At 37.6% G+C, this 17,540-nt stretch overlaps 1 protein-coding gene across 1 annotated transcript in view; it reads right to left on the bottom strand.

The window, feature by feature from the left end:
* LOC148164990 (putative uncharacterized protein ENSP00000383407) overlaps window positions 1–15,601 on the bottom strand; it is a 35,676-nt gene extending 20,075 nt beyond the window's left edge. Inside the window, exons 1-2 of the mRNA XM_088024231.1 lie at window positions 15,578–15,601; window positions 11,444–11,575 (exon numbers count right to left, since the gene is read on the bottom strand). Of these exons, the coding sequence (XP_087880357.1) occupies window positions 11,444–11,575; window positions 15,578–15,601 (156 nt within the window). The remainder of the gene's footprint in view (window positions 1–11,443; window positions 11,576–15,577) is intronic.
* Between the last annotated feature and the right edge of the window lie 1,939 nt (window positions 15,602–17,540).

The raw sequence follows: 17,540 nt of genomic DNA, 5'->3' as shown, positions 1-17,540 counted from the left end.
GCTAGGTATCAACCTCCTAATAGTTCTGAGTTCTCTTTAACTGGTATTATATTCCTTTCTGATTAAATATGGATTTGATTATCTGCAAACAACTTTGATCAATAACTTGTCAAATTAATTTTAGTTCCTGTATTAGTTAAATATTGCTGTGGGGGTGCCTGGGTGGCTCAGTCAGTTAAGTGTTTGCCTTCGGCTCAGATCATGATCTCAGGGTTCTGGAATGTCAGCCCCACATTGGGCTCCCTGCTAAGCAGGGAGCCTGCTTCTTCCTCCCCTCAGCCCTTCCCCCCACTTGTGCTCACTCTCTCCTTCAAATAAATAAATAAATAAAAATAAATAAAAATATTGCTGTGTAATAAATTACTCCAAAATGTAATGGCCTAAAACAATAAGCATTTATTATCTCACAGTTTCTGTGGGTCAAGAATATGGCCATGACTTAGATGGGTCCTCTATTTCATGGTCTCTCACAGGGTTGCAGCCAAGCTGTTGGTCTAAGGGTCTGAGGTCTCATCCAAAGCTTAGCTGGGGAAAGGATCCTATTCTAAGCTCTCTTAATGATTGTTGGCAGCATCCAAATTTTTGAGGGCTATTGAAATAAAGACCTTGTTGGCTGTAGGCTGACTGCAGCTCTAGGTCCCTTTCCAACATGGGCCTCTGTAGACGGGATCTTGCTTCATCATGATGTTCAAGCCAAGAAGGTAATGGAGTCAGTCCACTAGCAAGACAGAAGTCAGGGTCTTTTGTAACCTAATTGTGGGAGGGACTTCCTGTTACCTTTCTGTTTCTCTGGAGAACACTGACTAATATAGCCAGGTTCATTAGAGGACATCTTAGAAGTCCACCTTCTATAGTTCCAAAAGGAAAATAATAGTGTTTTATGTTAGACAACACTCCCCTTCCAAAATAATTAATTTTTTAATTTTTTTAAAGATTTTATTTCTTTATTCATGAGAGAGAGAGAGAGAGAGGCAGAGGGAGAAGCAGGCACCCTGCTCAGCAGGAGCCTGATGCAGCACTTGATCCCAGGACCCTGGGATCATGACCTGAGTCAAAGGCAGACACTTAACTGACTGAGACACCCAGGAGCCCCTTCACCTCCAAAATAATTTAAAATGTATTTAAGGAAACATTTTAGAGCAGCAAGGGGCCTTAGAGATCATCTAGTCTAAATCTACTACCTTATAGAGTGGAAACTGAGATCCAGAGAGTATAAGGACTTATTCAACACTCTTTAGGAACAGAGCTGAGGCAAGAATTGTTTTCTCTCATAATGCTCTTACCACTGACCCCTGAATTATCCCAAGCTGAAGGCTGAGAATTGCACTGGTGGCCCGAAGACTGATTATAGTGCAGGAAACTCTTCGTGGGCAGATGAATTATTGGTCAGCAAGGTTGTTCTTCCCTTGAGTTGCTCCTCCCATAAGTGGGTAATGGTTTTGTGCTGGTGCCTCCTCATCCTCCAACCTAGATTCCTTAATGATCAATGGCACACATAGCCAAGACAGCAGGCTGGGGTCATGGATGATGCCAGTGGCTATGGAGCACAGCAAAAATAACTGGCCATATGGGGATTAAACCCCTGACCTTGGCCTCATTAGTGCTGAGCTCTAACCAACTGTTAGACCTGTATTGTATTGTTTGTCTTTAAAGCTATCTTTGAATCTGCTATATTACTTTCTCATTAACATCTGGTGACTGGGAACAATTTAATTGATTTCCACAGTGCTTTTTATCAGTACAGAATGTTGATGAGTGAGTATATAAAAAATTAAACTTGCATTTTAATAATACTTAAGTTAAAATGAACTCCCCAAAACCAAAATGAAAACAAACAAACAAACAAAAAAAACACCCTGAAATAGGAATTAGGCAAACAAGAGCCCCTGTGATAGATTTTCTTGTTCACTGCTGTCTACACATGATGGGAAATCTAGGGCTGAATTGTCAAACATTGCACTCAACCTGAGTGTTCATGATTTGAGGCAATTTGTGGAGATTAAAATCTTGGGTATTCTAATGCACATCAACAATAAATCCTGTTGCTTCTTCTTGTCCAGCCCAGTAAAAATCAATGCTTTTAGGTAAGGAGTGTTGATTACAAATTATTTTTGAGCAGTTATTTTAAAACGACATCCGAGCTCAAGTGAGAGTTTGACTTAAAGTCATTTAATCAAGGATATTAAATTAAAGGATCACTCTGCCCTGGTGTGATAGGTTGCAGAAGGAAGGAAAACGAACATTAACATGCATTATGCCAGGTGCTTAACGTGTGTTATAACATTTGATCCTCACTACAAACCAAGAGGCAGACATTTTTAGCCACATTCTATTGCTTAGGAAATTTAGGGTCAGAGAAGTTCAATAACATTTTCAAGGACACACATTTCTCAGCCGCCTGGGGAGCAAGAATAAACTCGAGTCTATTAACTGCATTGCCCATCTCAAGTTCTTTCTGCTATGTTCTCTATATCATCAGATTATATTTAGCATATATATTACAAGATCGGATTCTTTATCCTCCTATTTTCTGCTCCTCTTCACTTCTTATCTCCCAAAAGCACTCTGCCACTTACCTGTCTCTTGCCTTCTCTAACTCTTGTGTATACACACATTCATACCTCTCTCTCTCTCTCACGCACACTTCTGGCAGAGGGGCCAAAGGACAAGATCAGTATTTGGGAAGCCAGAGCTCCAGTCTTGACTCCATCTGTCTCTCCATACAAGTCACTAATCTCAGTTTCCTCATTGGGTAACACACACCTGTTTCCTATTGTCTCGTCTCCTTCTGCAAGTATATAATTAAATGTTTATCATCAAGTATTTTTATACTTTAATATCTATACTTCCTTAAATGAAGTGGAGTATGATATTATCTGGTTACTTTGATGCCTCAATAGCACAAGCAGTTTTCAAGCCTCTCATCCTGCCCAATACAGAAGCCATTACTAGCTTCATGTGGCTATTGAGCAATTGATAGATGGCTGGTGTGACTGAGGAACTAAATTTTAATTTAGCTTAAATTAATTTTAATTTAGAAACTGAAGCTGGGTACAAAATACACAATCTTTATGATTTCACTTTAACCACTGACACTTTAGCATCTGACTTGATGTATAAAATACAGGCAAAAGTCTTAGTTTAAAAACAAGAATGTACAATGTCTCATTAACATTTTTTATTAATTACATTCTTTTTAAAGTTTTTTATTGTGACTACTAGAAAATTTACAATTATATCTGTGGATCGCATTATATTTCTACTGGACGGGGCTACTCTAATCCTATCTTATTGATATGGTAGACCCAGAGGAGGGTCTAAATGTATGTGTCTTCAGGTGATCCTGAAGTCCAGCTGCTCTTGAGAACAACAGCCAAAAGTCGTAGCAAAGTCTTTTTATAGCAGCTCTTTTGTTTGTGATTCAGGTGTTTTGTTTTTTAAGATTTTTTATTTGAGAGAGAGAGAGAAGGAGTGAGAGAGTGCATGAGCAGGGGGAGGGGCAGAGGGAGAGGGAATGAGAGAATCTCCAGCTGACTCCACCATGGGGCTCGATCTCAGGACCCTGAGATCATGACCTGAGCCAAAATCAAGAGTCGGACACTTAACTGACTGAGCCACCCAGGCGCCCCCGTGGTTTAGTTTTTACTGTAATAGTATTAGTCTTTTTTTTTTTTTTTAATCATTCCTCTCCATCTTAACTGGAAAAAATCAGAAGTCTTAATTTATCACCACTTTATAAGACCCAACTATTACAGGGCGCCTGGGTGGCTCAGTTGTTAAGCGGCTGTCTTCGGCTCAGGTCATGATCCCAGGGTCCTGGGATGGAGGCCCGCATTGGGCTCCCTGCTCCGCAGGAAGCCTGCTTCTCCCTCTCCCACTCCCCTTGCTTGTGTTCGCTCTCTCGCTGTGTCTCTCTCTGTCAAATAAATAAATAAAATCTTAAAAAAAAAAAGACCCAAATATTACAGAAGAGTTGTAACTCATTTTAAATGTTAGGATAATACTGTAAGCCTGGAGTAGGGATGATGCAAATTATTTTCTACAGAGACAAAGGAGAGCCACCTTCAGAAAGCTAGCCATCCTCCTTGTCCACTGCAGAGGGGTTCCAGAGGTGAAAGGGTTTTCTTTTTTTGTTTTGTTTTTTTGAGGATGGTAATGCTAACAATAAGTACGAAAAGTCTCAGAAGGAAGGATGGTGGACATAGTAGAATAACACTTAACATCTCCTCACCTCCCTTCTGGTGTGCCTTCATCCATCAGAGGCCAAAAGGCTAAAAACCACGTTCTACAAGTTTCCTAAAGCCTGGAGAACAGATATAATTGAAGTCTGGAAGAATATAAGCATCCATGTGACATTTGAATGGTGGGATGTGACGTGGAGGCCACCATCCAGTAGCTATGTTAAGAGATGAGTGAAATTCCATTTATCCTAATGTACCTGAAATATTCTCATTTCAACAATTAACATAAAAATTGTTAATAAGCGGTTTTATACTTTTCTCATACAAAGTCTGTAAACTATGGCATGTATTTTACCCCTCCTGCCATTCACATTTGGACCAGCCCCTTTTCAAGCACTCAATCGCCCCTTGTGTTTGTAACTGCACAGCTCTAGGGGTCAGTAAACTTTGCCTCTGAAAAGCCAGATAGAAATATATTAGGCTCTGGGGTTCAGAGGCAATTTATACAGCACAGTCTTCTTTACTTTTGCTTTTGTTTTTAAGCAAATCTTTTAAAATGCAAAAGTGGCTCTTAGCTCATGGGCCATAAAATCCAGGCCCCCTCAGGCTGCAGCTTGCGGTCTTTCTCAGGTTCTTGAACTTCTGTGCTAAACCCTTCCTGCATGTGCAGAGGAGGAGGGGCAAGAGGAGATTGTCTTCCTGCAACACAACTCAGCTGAACCCGTACAGGGGACTGTTCTCATTCTATAGAGAAGGACACCGAGGTCTAGAGAATTTGAGCAACTTTCCCAGGTCAAATAGCCGGTAAGGATGAGAACTCTTATTTGCCCAACTCTAAAGCTCATGCTTTTCGACACTGCATCATACATACTTCATTATTTAAAAAAAAAAAATTGTATTTAAATTAAATTAGCCAACATATAGTACATCATTAGTTTCAGATGTAGTGTTCAATAATTTATCAGTTGCCTATAACACCCAGTGCTCATCACATCATGTGCTCTCCTTAATGCCCATCACCCAGTTACCCCACCTCCCCCACCTCCCCTCCAGCAACCCTCAGTTTGTTTCCTAGAGTTAGGAGTCTCTCATGGTTTTTCTCCCACTCTGATGAATTCCCCTTCAGTTTTCCTTCCCTTCCCTTATGATCTTCTGTGCTGTTTCTTATATTCCACATATGAGAGAAGCCATATGATAACTGTCTTTCTCCGATTGACTAATTTCACTTAGCATAATCCCCTCCAGTTCCATCCATGCCAATGTAAATGGTAAGTATTCATCCTTTCTGATGGCCACGTAATATTCCATTGTATATATGAACCACATTTTTATCCATTCATCTGTTGATGGACATCTCAGCTCTTTCCACAGTTTGGCTATTGTGGACATTGCTGCTATAAATATTGGGGTGCAGGTGCCCCTTCGGATCACCACATTTGTATCTTTGGAGTAAATACCCAGTAGTGTGATTGTTGGATCATAGGGTAGCTCTATTTTTAACTTCTTGAGGAACCTCCATACTGTTTTCCAGAGTGGCTGCACCAGCTTGCATTCCCACCGATGGTGTAAGAAGGTTCCCCTTTCTCTGCATCCTCGCCAACATTTGTTGTTTCCTGTCTTGTTAATTTTAGCCATTCGGACTGGTGTAAGGTGGTATCTCATTGTGGTTTTGATTTGTATTTCCCTGATGCCAAGTGATGTGGAGCATTTTTTCATGTGTCTGTTGGCCATTTGTATGTCTTCTTTGGAGAAATGTCTGTTCAATACATACTTCATTATTAAGACTTCCTTTAGCTTGATTAATGGAACTTCACTGATCCGTTCATTTAGCTTACAAATATTTATTGAATGAATATTTGTGCAATATTGAAAGGACATTGCCCCTACTCCACACCCCACTTTAAAGCTCATTTTTGAAAAGGCTCAAATTGCTTACCAATTTAATTTATGGGTTACAAAATGTAAGCGAAAATTGACAATTATTTGCTTACTTCAGTCAATACAGGGCAAACCAGATAATTCAGGACCGATCCAGTTAACCCCCAATTGGCAGAGGTAAAATTTTTTTTTTTAAGATTTATTTATTTATTTATTTGACAGAGAGAGACACAGCGAGAGAGGGAACACAGCAGGGGGAGTGGGAGAGGGAGAAGCAGGCTTCCCGCTGAGCAGGGAGCCCGATGTGGGGCTCCATCCCAGGACCCTGGGATCATGATCTGAGCCGAAAGCAGATGCTTAACGACTGAGCCACGCAGGCGCCCCAGAGGTACAAACACTTTATGTTCTCACTCTGTTTCTAAATCAAGACACTTTATTAGCTTCAGATATAATAAAGAAGTAATAAAATAGGTAGAGAATCAAGCCATAATGGCCCTACGTTTAACTAATATAATAACAAAGTAGTCAATCCTTAGTTAGGCTAGTATATTAGCATAGTTTCTTTCAGCATATTTACTTAGTTGCACAATCATTCACTCCAAAAAACTTTTTACCCATTTTTTTTGTTGTTGTTGTTAGTAGCCCTCCAAAACTCTCTGGCTTTGCTAACATACAAGTAGATCACTTATTATTGTTCTTCACAAAATTTAATAAAGTCTTGTACTTATTATTATTTTTTAAAAGATTTTATTTATTTATTTGACAGAGAGAGACACAGCGAGAGAGGGAACACAAGCAGAGGGAGTGGGAGAGGGAGAAGCAGGCTTTCCGCTGAGGAGAGAGCCCAATGTGGGGCTTGATCCCCGGACCCTTGGAATCATGACCTGAGCCGAAGGCAGACGCTTAATGACTGAGCCACCCATGCACCCCTGAAGTCTTGTACTTTAAATTGATTCATCTCTGGACCAGCTCTCCATTACCAGCCCCTCATGGAACTGCAATTAAAATGGAAGCTGGATATTTCAGATGTTCATCATTTAAAATCCCAAAATACTGAATAGACGTTTTTCCAAAGAAGACATGCCGATGGCCAATAGACACATGAAAAGATGCTCAACATCACTCATCATCAGTGAAATTCAATCAAAACCATAAGATATCATCTCACACCAGTCAGAATGGGTGGTCTCAAAAGGACAAGAAATAACAATTGTTGGCAAGGATGTGGAGAAAAGGGATCCTTCCTGCACTGTTAGTGGGAATGTAAATTGGTATGGCCACTGTGGAAAACAGCATGTAGGTTCCCCCAAAAATTGAAAATAGAAATACCATGAGATCTAGTAATTCCCCTTCTGGGTATTTACCCAAAGAACATGAAAACACTAATTCAAAACGATACAAGCATACCTATGTTTACTGTAGCATTGTTTGTAATAGACAAGATAAGGAAATAACCTAAGTGACCATCAATAGGTAAATGGATAAAGAAGATGTGTTTTATATATATACACACACACACACACACACACACACACACACACAATGGAATATTACTCAGCCATAAAAAGAACAAAATCTTGCCATTTGCGAAAACAATCATACACCTAGAAGGTATTATGCTAAGTGAAATACGTCAGACAGAAAGACAAATACCATATGATTTTACTTATATGTGGAATCTAGAAAATGAAACAAACACACGAATAACAATAACAAAAAGAGAGACTCATATATATAAAGTATATATATATAACTTTATATAAATATAAAGAACAAACTAGTGGTTACCAGAGGGGAAGGGGGCAGGGGATAGACAAAATAGGTGAAGAAGATTAAGAGGTATACACTTCCAGTTATAAAATAAGTTGCAGGATTGAAAAGTAGAACATAGGGAATATAATCAATAATATTATAATAACTTTGTGTGGTGATAGATGGTTACTATACTTATCATGATGAGCATATAATGTAGATAATTGTCAAATCACTGTTGTGCACCTGAAACTAATAGTATATGTAAACTATACTTCAATTAATTTTTTTTTAATTTTAAAAATCCCCAAATAAACTTCTTTCCCTTTAATACCTATTCAACCCTTAAATGTGAAGTTGATCTACACTGGATAATCTCCTCTGGGAGTCTGGATTATCTTATATATAGATCTATATAACTATATGCATCTATATAACTCCACACCTTGCCTAGAACAGTGTTTTCTACATCACAAAACTCCTAATAAGTATGAATAAATAAAACATATTTAAGGGAAACCAGGAAGACTAGGATTCCTCTCTCATTTTGATTTTTCTTTTCTTTCTTTTTTGTTTTTTAGAGAAGGAGAGAGAGTGGGGGGGAAGTAGAGGGAGAGGGAGAGAATCTTAAGCAGGCTCCATGCTGAGTGTGGAGCCTGATGAGGGGCTCGATATCACAACCCTGAGATCATAACCTGAACTGAAATCAAGAGTCGGACATTTAACTGACTGAGCCACCCAGGTACCCCGGATTTTTCTTTTCAATTCATATGACAAATGATATTATTTTTAGTATGGGCTATTAATTTCCACTGTTAACAACTAGATATGCTGTCTGATTGCTTCTAAAGAGTCTGAGTATGAGAGCACCTCTCCTCTCTGGGAAGGTTACAGATACATTTGGGTTGAGGACTGGGAGCTTGAGATATAACTCCATGAACTTTAGGGGTGTTTTTATAATATTTCTAGAACATGAATCCAAAAAAATACTTTTTTCTGATATTGTCAAGACTAGTCCAAAACTTTTTTTTCCCTTGATTTAGGGGGAAAAAAAGGAAGTGAGAATACTAGAAGGAAAAAATGATCCATTCTTCAGAGGCTCAGAGAGAAAGTTCTAAATCACTAAATGTCATTTTTTCAAAAGACTGATTTCATTTTATCCAAGCTATGGAATCATTTTTATTAGGAATAAAATTTCAGTGGTAATTTGAAAGGACTGGTACAATTTAACAATTAATAGTAGGATCAGGGGCGCCTAGGTGGCTCAGTCATTAAGCGTCTGCCTTCAGCTCAGATCATGATCCCAGGGTCTTGGGATCGAGCCCCGCATCAGGCTCCCTGCTCCGCGGGAGGCCTGCTTCTCCCTCTCCTGCTCTCCCTGCTTGTGTTCTCTCTCTGGCTGTCTCTCTCTCTGTCAAATAAATAAAATCTTAAAAAAAAAAATAGTAGAATCAATGGTTGAACTGATTGCCTTTCAAAAGTGTATACACACATGCACATACACATTTATGTTTGTATGTATGTATGCATAAATTTTAAAATTAAATGTGGAGATATATATCTATATACATGATATGCGTGTATATATACATGTGTGTGTTGTATATATACATAGAAAAGAGAGTTGTAGAAATTTAAATCATGTTTTCATTATTCTCATCTACTTTGCAATGTAAGGAAGTTTGATAAAAATTCTAGTAGACTGCTTGGCCATGAACTTGTTTATTTTTCGTGCATATTTATTAAACTAACACATTTAAGGAAATATCTTCAGGCTCTTCAGCCTATTCAATTTTTCTTTTTAATTATAGAGTAAAAATGCTTACAAACATTTTGCAATGTCATTTGAGAGTCTCCATGTAAGTCTTACTCTCTCACATTAATATGTAAAATGTATCGCTGCTTCCTCTTCTGCATATCTGTCAACATCAACACCTTCATGGATATTGAAAAGGGTATGATTGAGGGAAGAGTTTCCACTACACTAAATTTTTTTGGATTATTTTTACTGACTGAGACTTATTATTGAACTTGGCTGCTAACTAATGTGACATTGCTTACATCTGTAAGCTCTACAAAAAAGGTTTTCAAAGAATGTGCCCAAGGAATAAAATGAGTAGGTGTGAAAGTAGGTATAGAACTTGAAGGTACTTCTCTGGATTTGAATCCTGGGTCATCCTTTTTTTAATTGGGAGAGTTATGTAACCTTTCTCCACATTTCTTTTTTTCTTTTTTTTTTTTTAAGATTTTATTTATTTATTTGAGAGAGAGAGAGAGAGCACGAGAGGGAAGAGGGTCAGAGGGAGAAGCAGACTCCCCGCTGAGTAGCGAGCCCGACGCGGGACTTGATCCCGGGACTCCAGGATCATGACCCGAGCCGAAGGCAGTCGCTCAACCGACTGAGCCACCCAGGCGCCCCCACATTTCTTTTTTTTAAGATTTTATTTATTTGAGAGAGAGAGGACACAAAGGGAGAGAGAGAGGGAGAAGCAGGCTTCCCGCCGAGCAGGGAGTCCGATGAGGAGCTCAATCTCAGGACTCTGGGATCATGACCTGAGCTGAAGGCAGATGCTTAACAACTGAGCCACCCAGGCGCCCCCTTTCTCAACATTTCTGAACCTCTCTAAAGTTATTGTGAGGATCAACACAAATAATGTCATATATAACATCACCTACTTATAAAAAAGGAATCGGATATTAATCTTTGTGTTGTTATTGGGGAAAAGTATGATCATTCCCTATAAGTATAGGGAAGTTCTTTATTTGTAGCAGACATGGGATGTTTTGTATTGTACTAAGCCACAAGAGAAGCAAAATAAGTTCGCTAGTATGGGATTAATTTAAATACAGGACAATCAACTATGAGAACAGTCAGCACTGTTAAACAAAGACAGGGCCAATTTTGCAGAGCACCGAGAACTCTCTGCCTCTAGTAATTATAAACATAATTCAAAAAAACTATCTGCATTTGCATTCTAGTAATACTCATGCTTTGTAAGTTCACAGTGTGTGTCCATAAATATAAAGAACAGCTTAGTAAAGTGGTTAGCACAGATTTTAAAGCCACCACTGGTGTGCTGTAGTTGGCACTGGAGATAGTGAACAAATAAATATTCAGGTATTGTAAGCCTATTATTACACCACTGGTAGCTCGAAAATGACCATGGTAGAAGCATTTACACCAAGTCAATCGGCAAATGCTACAAATCTGGGGTTCCCTCCATCCATCCCAAAGACCTGATTACCAGTACCCTAGTGATGAACTACTGAGGCAGACCCATATATCTTTAATTGCCAACTTTACCACTTCACGGTTTATAGCCTTTAGCAAGTTATTTTGCTTTCTCTCCTGCGGTTTCCTAATCTCTAAAAAGATATAGTTATTTCTTTGTCCTAAGGTTGCTTTGAGGATTAACTGAGTTAACCTATGTAATACATACTCTATAAATGGCAGTTTATATTAATAAGCTAAAATCATGAAAGAGACAACAACGAAGAGAAACTCAGAAACCAAAAGTAAACGAAGAACTTTCTGAGAACAGTGGTTTTTGCTGTGTTAACCGGTATCATGAAGCAAGTGATCCTAAATATATAACAGAGAAGCAATCCACAAAACTCGAGGCTTCACTCACCATAAAGAGATTGTCGTGTGCTTTTCCACTCTCCCCAGAAGGTGAGATAAGAGAACCAGTCCTGACAGAGGTGCTTTCTTGGTTAGTTTGTTGCTCTGGGACTGGCTCATATAAGCTGTCCATGGAGCCTTCCTGCAATAAAAGAGATTTATGAGGTAAAAAATAAAATGATATTTCCTTAAAAAGTCTTCCTTTTTAAGATTTATTTTATTTTAGAGAGAGAGAGCACACAAGCAGAGGGAGGGGCAGAAGGTGAGAGAGGGAGAGAACCTCAAGCAGACTCCCCGCTGAGCGTGAAGCCAGACGCCCGGCTCCATTTCACGACCCTGAGATCACGAGCATATAAGGATAATGAGAAAACACACAGAACATTCAGGTAGAAGTGTGGAAGGTATATTAAGATGTTACAACATAAGATTAATAGGAATTCTAGAAAAATAAAATGACAGAATTTCCTTGTCAATTCAAGAAAAACTACAGACCAATTTTACTTATAGTTTTAAGAAATTCTAAATGAGATGTACACATTTAAATTTAATTAAATTTAGTAGTCTGCATAAAAATACACCATGGTCTGGGGTGCCTGGGTGGCTCAGTCGTTAAGCGTCTGCCTTCAGCTCAGGTCATGATCCCAGAGTCCTGGGATCGAGCCCCACATCGGGCTCCCTGCTCCGCGGGAAGTCTGCTTCTCCCTCTCCCACTCCCCCTGCTTGTGTTCCCTCTCTTCCTGTGTCTCTCTCTGTCAAATAAATAAATAAAATCTTTAAAAAAAATACACCATGGTCAATCAGTATTTAATATGGGAATATAAGGATGTTTCAACATTTAGATGTCTTTTTAAAAATATTAAACAGAAAATTTATTGAAATTTATTGAAATAATAAAGGTATTTGAAAAATTTATTATTCACCTGTGATAAAATCTTAGCGAGTCGGGAAAAGACAGGACTTCCTTAACCTCAGTAGGATTATTTATCAAAAGCCTCGGGAAGACTCAATTAGGAGTAACTACCTGAATGTGAGAAACAGGTTTAGGGGGCCTGCTGTTATGGCACTCTTCCTTGTCAATGTGACAAGAAGATAGAGAAAAGCTGAGAATGATATAATTAACAAAGAAGAGGAAAACTTACAGATTATCTGTATGGGAAATCTAAGAAAAAAACATAGACTACCAGAATTTTTTTAATTCAGCAAAATTATTTAGTTGCAATATCAATATCAGGAAGTCAATAATGCATCTATAAATCAGCAGAAACAAATTAGGAACAAATAATCACAACAGCAACCAAAATTCTTAGATCCCTAGCAATAAATTTAGTAAAAGATGTGCATGAATTTTATAGAGCAAATTATACAATATCTTAAGAGTCCATAAAAGAAAACTTGAATAAGTGAGAAGCTACACATGTTTGTGGATGGGAGGACTCAACTCCATAATTAAGTCAATTTCCCCTAAAGATGATGTGAGATTAAGTCCATTTTAACCAAAATCCCATCAAAGATTTTCATATTATTTGAAATTTACCTAGAAGCACAGACTTAAGAAGTCCAAATTTTGAAGAAGGACAAGGAGAGGGTATTCTGTTGAATAAGATGTCTCCCTTAGCATTAGAATTACCCTAATAAAAGAACAGGTATAAGGAAAGGAGTAGAGGTAAACCAAAGGGATAGAATATAGTCCAAATAAAATAGAGGCAGCATTATTACAAATCACTGAAGAAATGGTGCAGGGATAATTGATTTGTAACTTTACTGGGTTACAAAATCATGTTAAACTCAGTAATTATATGATGAGCTCAATAAGAAAATCATCCTGCTTCTAATGAGCAAGTCTTCTAAAAGCCTTATCACAGTGTTAAAACTGTAAGAAAAATTCTGGAGTCAGAGTGGCATACATAAAAGGATATCCCTGCCTCCCTTTTGAAAGACAGACCCCATTTCAAGTTTATAGATCCAAAATAACAGCAATCACCTTTAATGGATTATTTATAGGATCCTTGGTTCAGAATGGGTAGTTCATTAAATTTGCTTTATTATTTCTCTTAAAAACCCCATTTACTAAAAGATTTACAATTTCCCCCTCCACTTAAATAAGAGAATGCTTAACTCTTTCTCTGGCTTTCTTTAGTGGTAATCTTTACTTGATGCTTAATATTTAAAACCACCTCCTTCCTACAGAATTAAAGATCAATATAGAAATATACAACCTCTACTTATTAATTCTGAAATCATTCTTTCCACTAAATCAGTGATTTTTATTCTCTTTATTTTAAATGCCTGTCCCATATGTTCACATTCCTACAGGCACAGACAAAATATGTTTTGAATTATGCACAAATTCCTGGCGAAAGCTGTAGCCACACCCCTTTGTCACAGCTCATAACAGCACAGTAGGGTGTCACAACACCCTGGTTGAGAGCCCAAACACTAAACAATTTTATTTATTTACCCCACAGGAAGAAATAAAAAGCACCTAAAATAATTTTGATTTTTTTTTCCAAGTACCTTGTGGACATTTTATTATGAGAGCAATTAACTTTGACAAACTTTGGAATGCTTGAACAAAATATTTCAGTGTTCATGATGGTTCCGTCTCATCAAACATGTTTCCGAACGAGAAAATGTTTAAGGATAACTTTAAAACACGGAAAAGAGTTGCAGTCAGACTGAGGCCATGAGGCATGGTGTTGAAGCAATCTTTTTGGAGTACATGCTCCTTTCCCTCTATTGCAGAGAAAGACAGTGATGCTCATTAGATGGTTAGATGTCTTCAATAGCAGGATTACAAACGTATGCCACACTATGCTGAGCCATGCTATGTTACATTAACATTAGCATACTGATTATAGAGCCATTCCGAGTGATTTCGGAATGCAGTCCTCTCTGCTGTTACACTGCCTATTTCCATGGAAAGTATATTCACATAAATCACATATAGCTCTTTTAGATTGGCTAGAAAAGAATGCACAATACCACTTAAATCACCTGAAATGGGATTTCTCTAGTCAGATTTATTTGGCACAAAGCAAAGTTGAGCACTGGCAATTATTTTGTAAATTGGGACTATATAGGCAATCAGAACTCGATGATTCAGCCTGCCACAACTCACAATTGCATTTTATTTTTCAAGATACTCCAAGATTAAATCCCTTATCTTGGCTTAAAATGCCTCCTGTTTAGGTATTACAACCTATGTCAGCACCATCTCTAGCACTTACGTTAATCTTATTTGCAATTTGGAAAGAAAACAAACATCAAAGTAAACCATTTTATTTCCACAAATGACACGGATCTCCCATCCACATCTTGAAACACCAATGAATAGGCATAATGTACTGCTGTAAACACAGATAGAAATGAATAAAATTATTTTTGAAATTCATTTTTAGCATTGGCAGATGGTCACAACTGCAGGTTAGAGTTATAAAGTATTTCCAGATCTATGACTACCTGCTAACTTTCACTGATCCACTTCAGGCTAAACTAAAAAAAAAAAAAAAAAAAAAAAAAAAAAAAAAAAAAAAAGTAATAATGTAAAAAAGAATTTGAGAAGTGCTTATGCTCTTGAATGATCACATCTGCAGGTCTGGAATAATCTATTGTACCTCGCATTTACAGTGCTGTGTAACTCAGAAGGCTGCCTCCATGGTAGTTTAACAAAGCCAACATTAAACAGAATTCATTACTTAAACAATAAAGAAAAAATTTTGATCCCAGGATGTCTCAGAGCAAGGCAAGTAACCTAAATGCAGCATATTTTGCAAAAATTTTTCTCATATTTATAATAAATAAAATATTCCTCAAAAATACCGTTTACATTTCTTAGAAATTCAGCATCAAAAAAATTCAGCATCAAAATGTTAAATAACTACTAATTATTTTAGATAAATGTATATATATATGTGTATATATATATATATATATATAGTTAAATTACTTGCCTCTGAATGAGTTGGCTTAAGTGCTTTAATAAAAACATCCTTTTCTTCTTTCTGATGTGGATTTTTTTTATGACACCCTAAATGTGTTAATTAATCACCACATAGGAAGTTTAGGGTATCCCTAACTCCATTCCTTTTAATTGATACAATAAAATAAAAATGTGGATATCGATGGTGCATGTAAAGAAACTCACCAGTGAAAAGCAGAAAAGATTCATTTTGGTAGGCTTCGGTCCCTTGTTGCTGTGCCTGAGAGAATGTGGTCACCCCTTGTAGCTCTGTCTTGGCTTCACAGCTGTTTGGGCAGTTCTCATGGGAGATTATTACAGAGTAAAATCCCTGCCATAATCCACGGGATTCAGAGACCAGGATCAAATAAGATAGGTCTTTATTGAACAAAAAATTTTCTAAACTAATGAGGAAGCCTGACTAATAAAATGAGAGAAGGAGACGTGCCATGTTCTGTGTAAACAGATTGCCAAGGTGGCAATAATATTACTAAAATCTGAAGGAAAACTGCAGTGAAAACAATCATAGACCTAGCTAACTAAATTGAAAAGATGAAGCAAACCTTGAACAAAAAGACCATCCTTCAATATAAAAGTAGCACCTTCCCTTCAAAGGTGGTAGGTCAAGGCTGGGTCCCATGTGTGCCTCTCTATCTCCATCACTCTATTACCTTCCATTAATTAAAAAAAAAAGTTGGATCTTTTCTATGACAAGATACTGAAATAAGTACTTTTTATGGTGGTAAAATAGACATAACAAAATTTACCATTGTCACCATTTAAAAATGCACAGTTTTGTGGCATTAAGTACACTCACATTGTCATTGACCATCACCACCATCCATCTCCAGAAAATCTTTCGTTTTGGGAAAAGTGAAACTCTGAACATTTAAACACTAACTCCCCATTCCTCCCTCCTCACCATCCCCTGGCATCCACCATTCTACTTTCTGTCTCTATGAATTCCTCTTTTCCACTAGGTACCTCATATAAGTAAAATCATACAATATTTGTCCTTTGGTGACTGGCTTATTTCTCTCAGCATGATGTCTTTGAGGCTCACCCATGTTGTAGTATATGTCAGAATTTCCTTCTTTTTTAAGACTTTTAAAATTCATTGCATGTATATACCACATTTTGCTTATCCGTTCATCTGTTGATGGACACTTGGGTTGCTTCTACCTTTCGGCTTTTGTAAATAATGCTGCGATAAACAAGGCTGTACAAATTTCCAGTGTCTCTGCTTTCAATTCTTTTGTGTCCATATCCAGAGATGGAATTGCTGGAAAGTTCAATTTTCATCTTGCAAATATGCTTCTTCTTCAGCTGATCCTGGACTTTTTTTCCCTTTAAATAACATTTATTTCTAATACCCTCAGAAAAGGCATCTACAGTTGTCCCTTATTCTTTAATTAGGAAACCCTGGAGAATTACATTGGCACCTTCTGCTTTTAAGAGTGTTGTGAGTTAGGAATGCTTTCGATTCCAAGTAACAGATTACATATCTGAGGATGCTTCCTTAAGAAGAGTTACTCTTCTCATATAAGGATTGGTCTGTGCATTGACAACAGCTGGTATTGATGCAAGGGGTCAGTCATGGTAACTTTCTACGGTTCCCCTGCCTTCCCTTCATGTTCTGAGGATGGATGCAGAACCTCAGTGCATGAAGTCTTCACACAGTTGCTTTCAAATGAAAAAAGTACATCATCGGCACCATTGTAAAGTGGTCTTCCATGTTTGGCTGCCTTCTATTATTCCTCCCAATAGCCACCATAGTACCCCTGTACGTTTCTCCATTTCTGCATTCTTTCCCAAGTTAGTACTTTGGGGGAGTATTATTTACAGTGTATCCTGAGAAGATGTGATATTAAAATTTAATCAAAATCGAAACCAGATGAGACTAGAACTTTGAGTCTCTTTTAGGAACTATAATATTATTTCAAGACTGAATATTTTAAAAAATTGATGATGAGCTTTTCATACATACTCAAAAGTGGAGTTCACTAATCCCTTCATATTCCCATCAACTATATTCAAAAATTATCAAGATATTACAACAGTTGCTAAATCTATCCCATTTTATCCTTATCATTTTTCCTTCCTGTGCAAGTATTTGAAACCCCAGACATCATGTCATTTCACTCCTACA

Source organism: Eumetopias jubatus, unplaced genomic scaffold (assembly GCF_037043125.1).
Source record: "Eumetopias jubatus isolate StellerSeaLion01/CBP00866 unplaced genomic scaffold, mEumJub1_p1.0 scaffold_1, whole genome shotgun sequence".
Taxonomy (NCBI): domain Eukaryota; kingdom Metazoa; phylum Chordata; class Mammalia; order Carnivora; family Otariidae; genus Eumetopias; species Eumetopias jubatus.
Note: the sequence above shows the minus strand (reverse complement) of the source record. Positions and strands in the feature narration are given on the sequence as shown.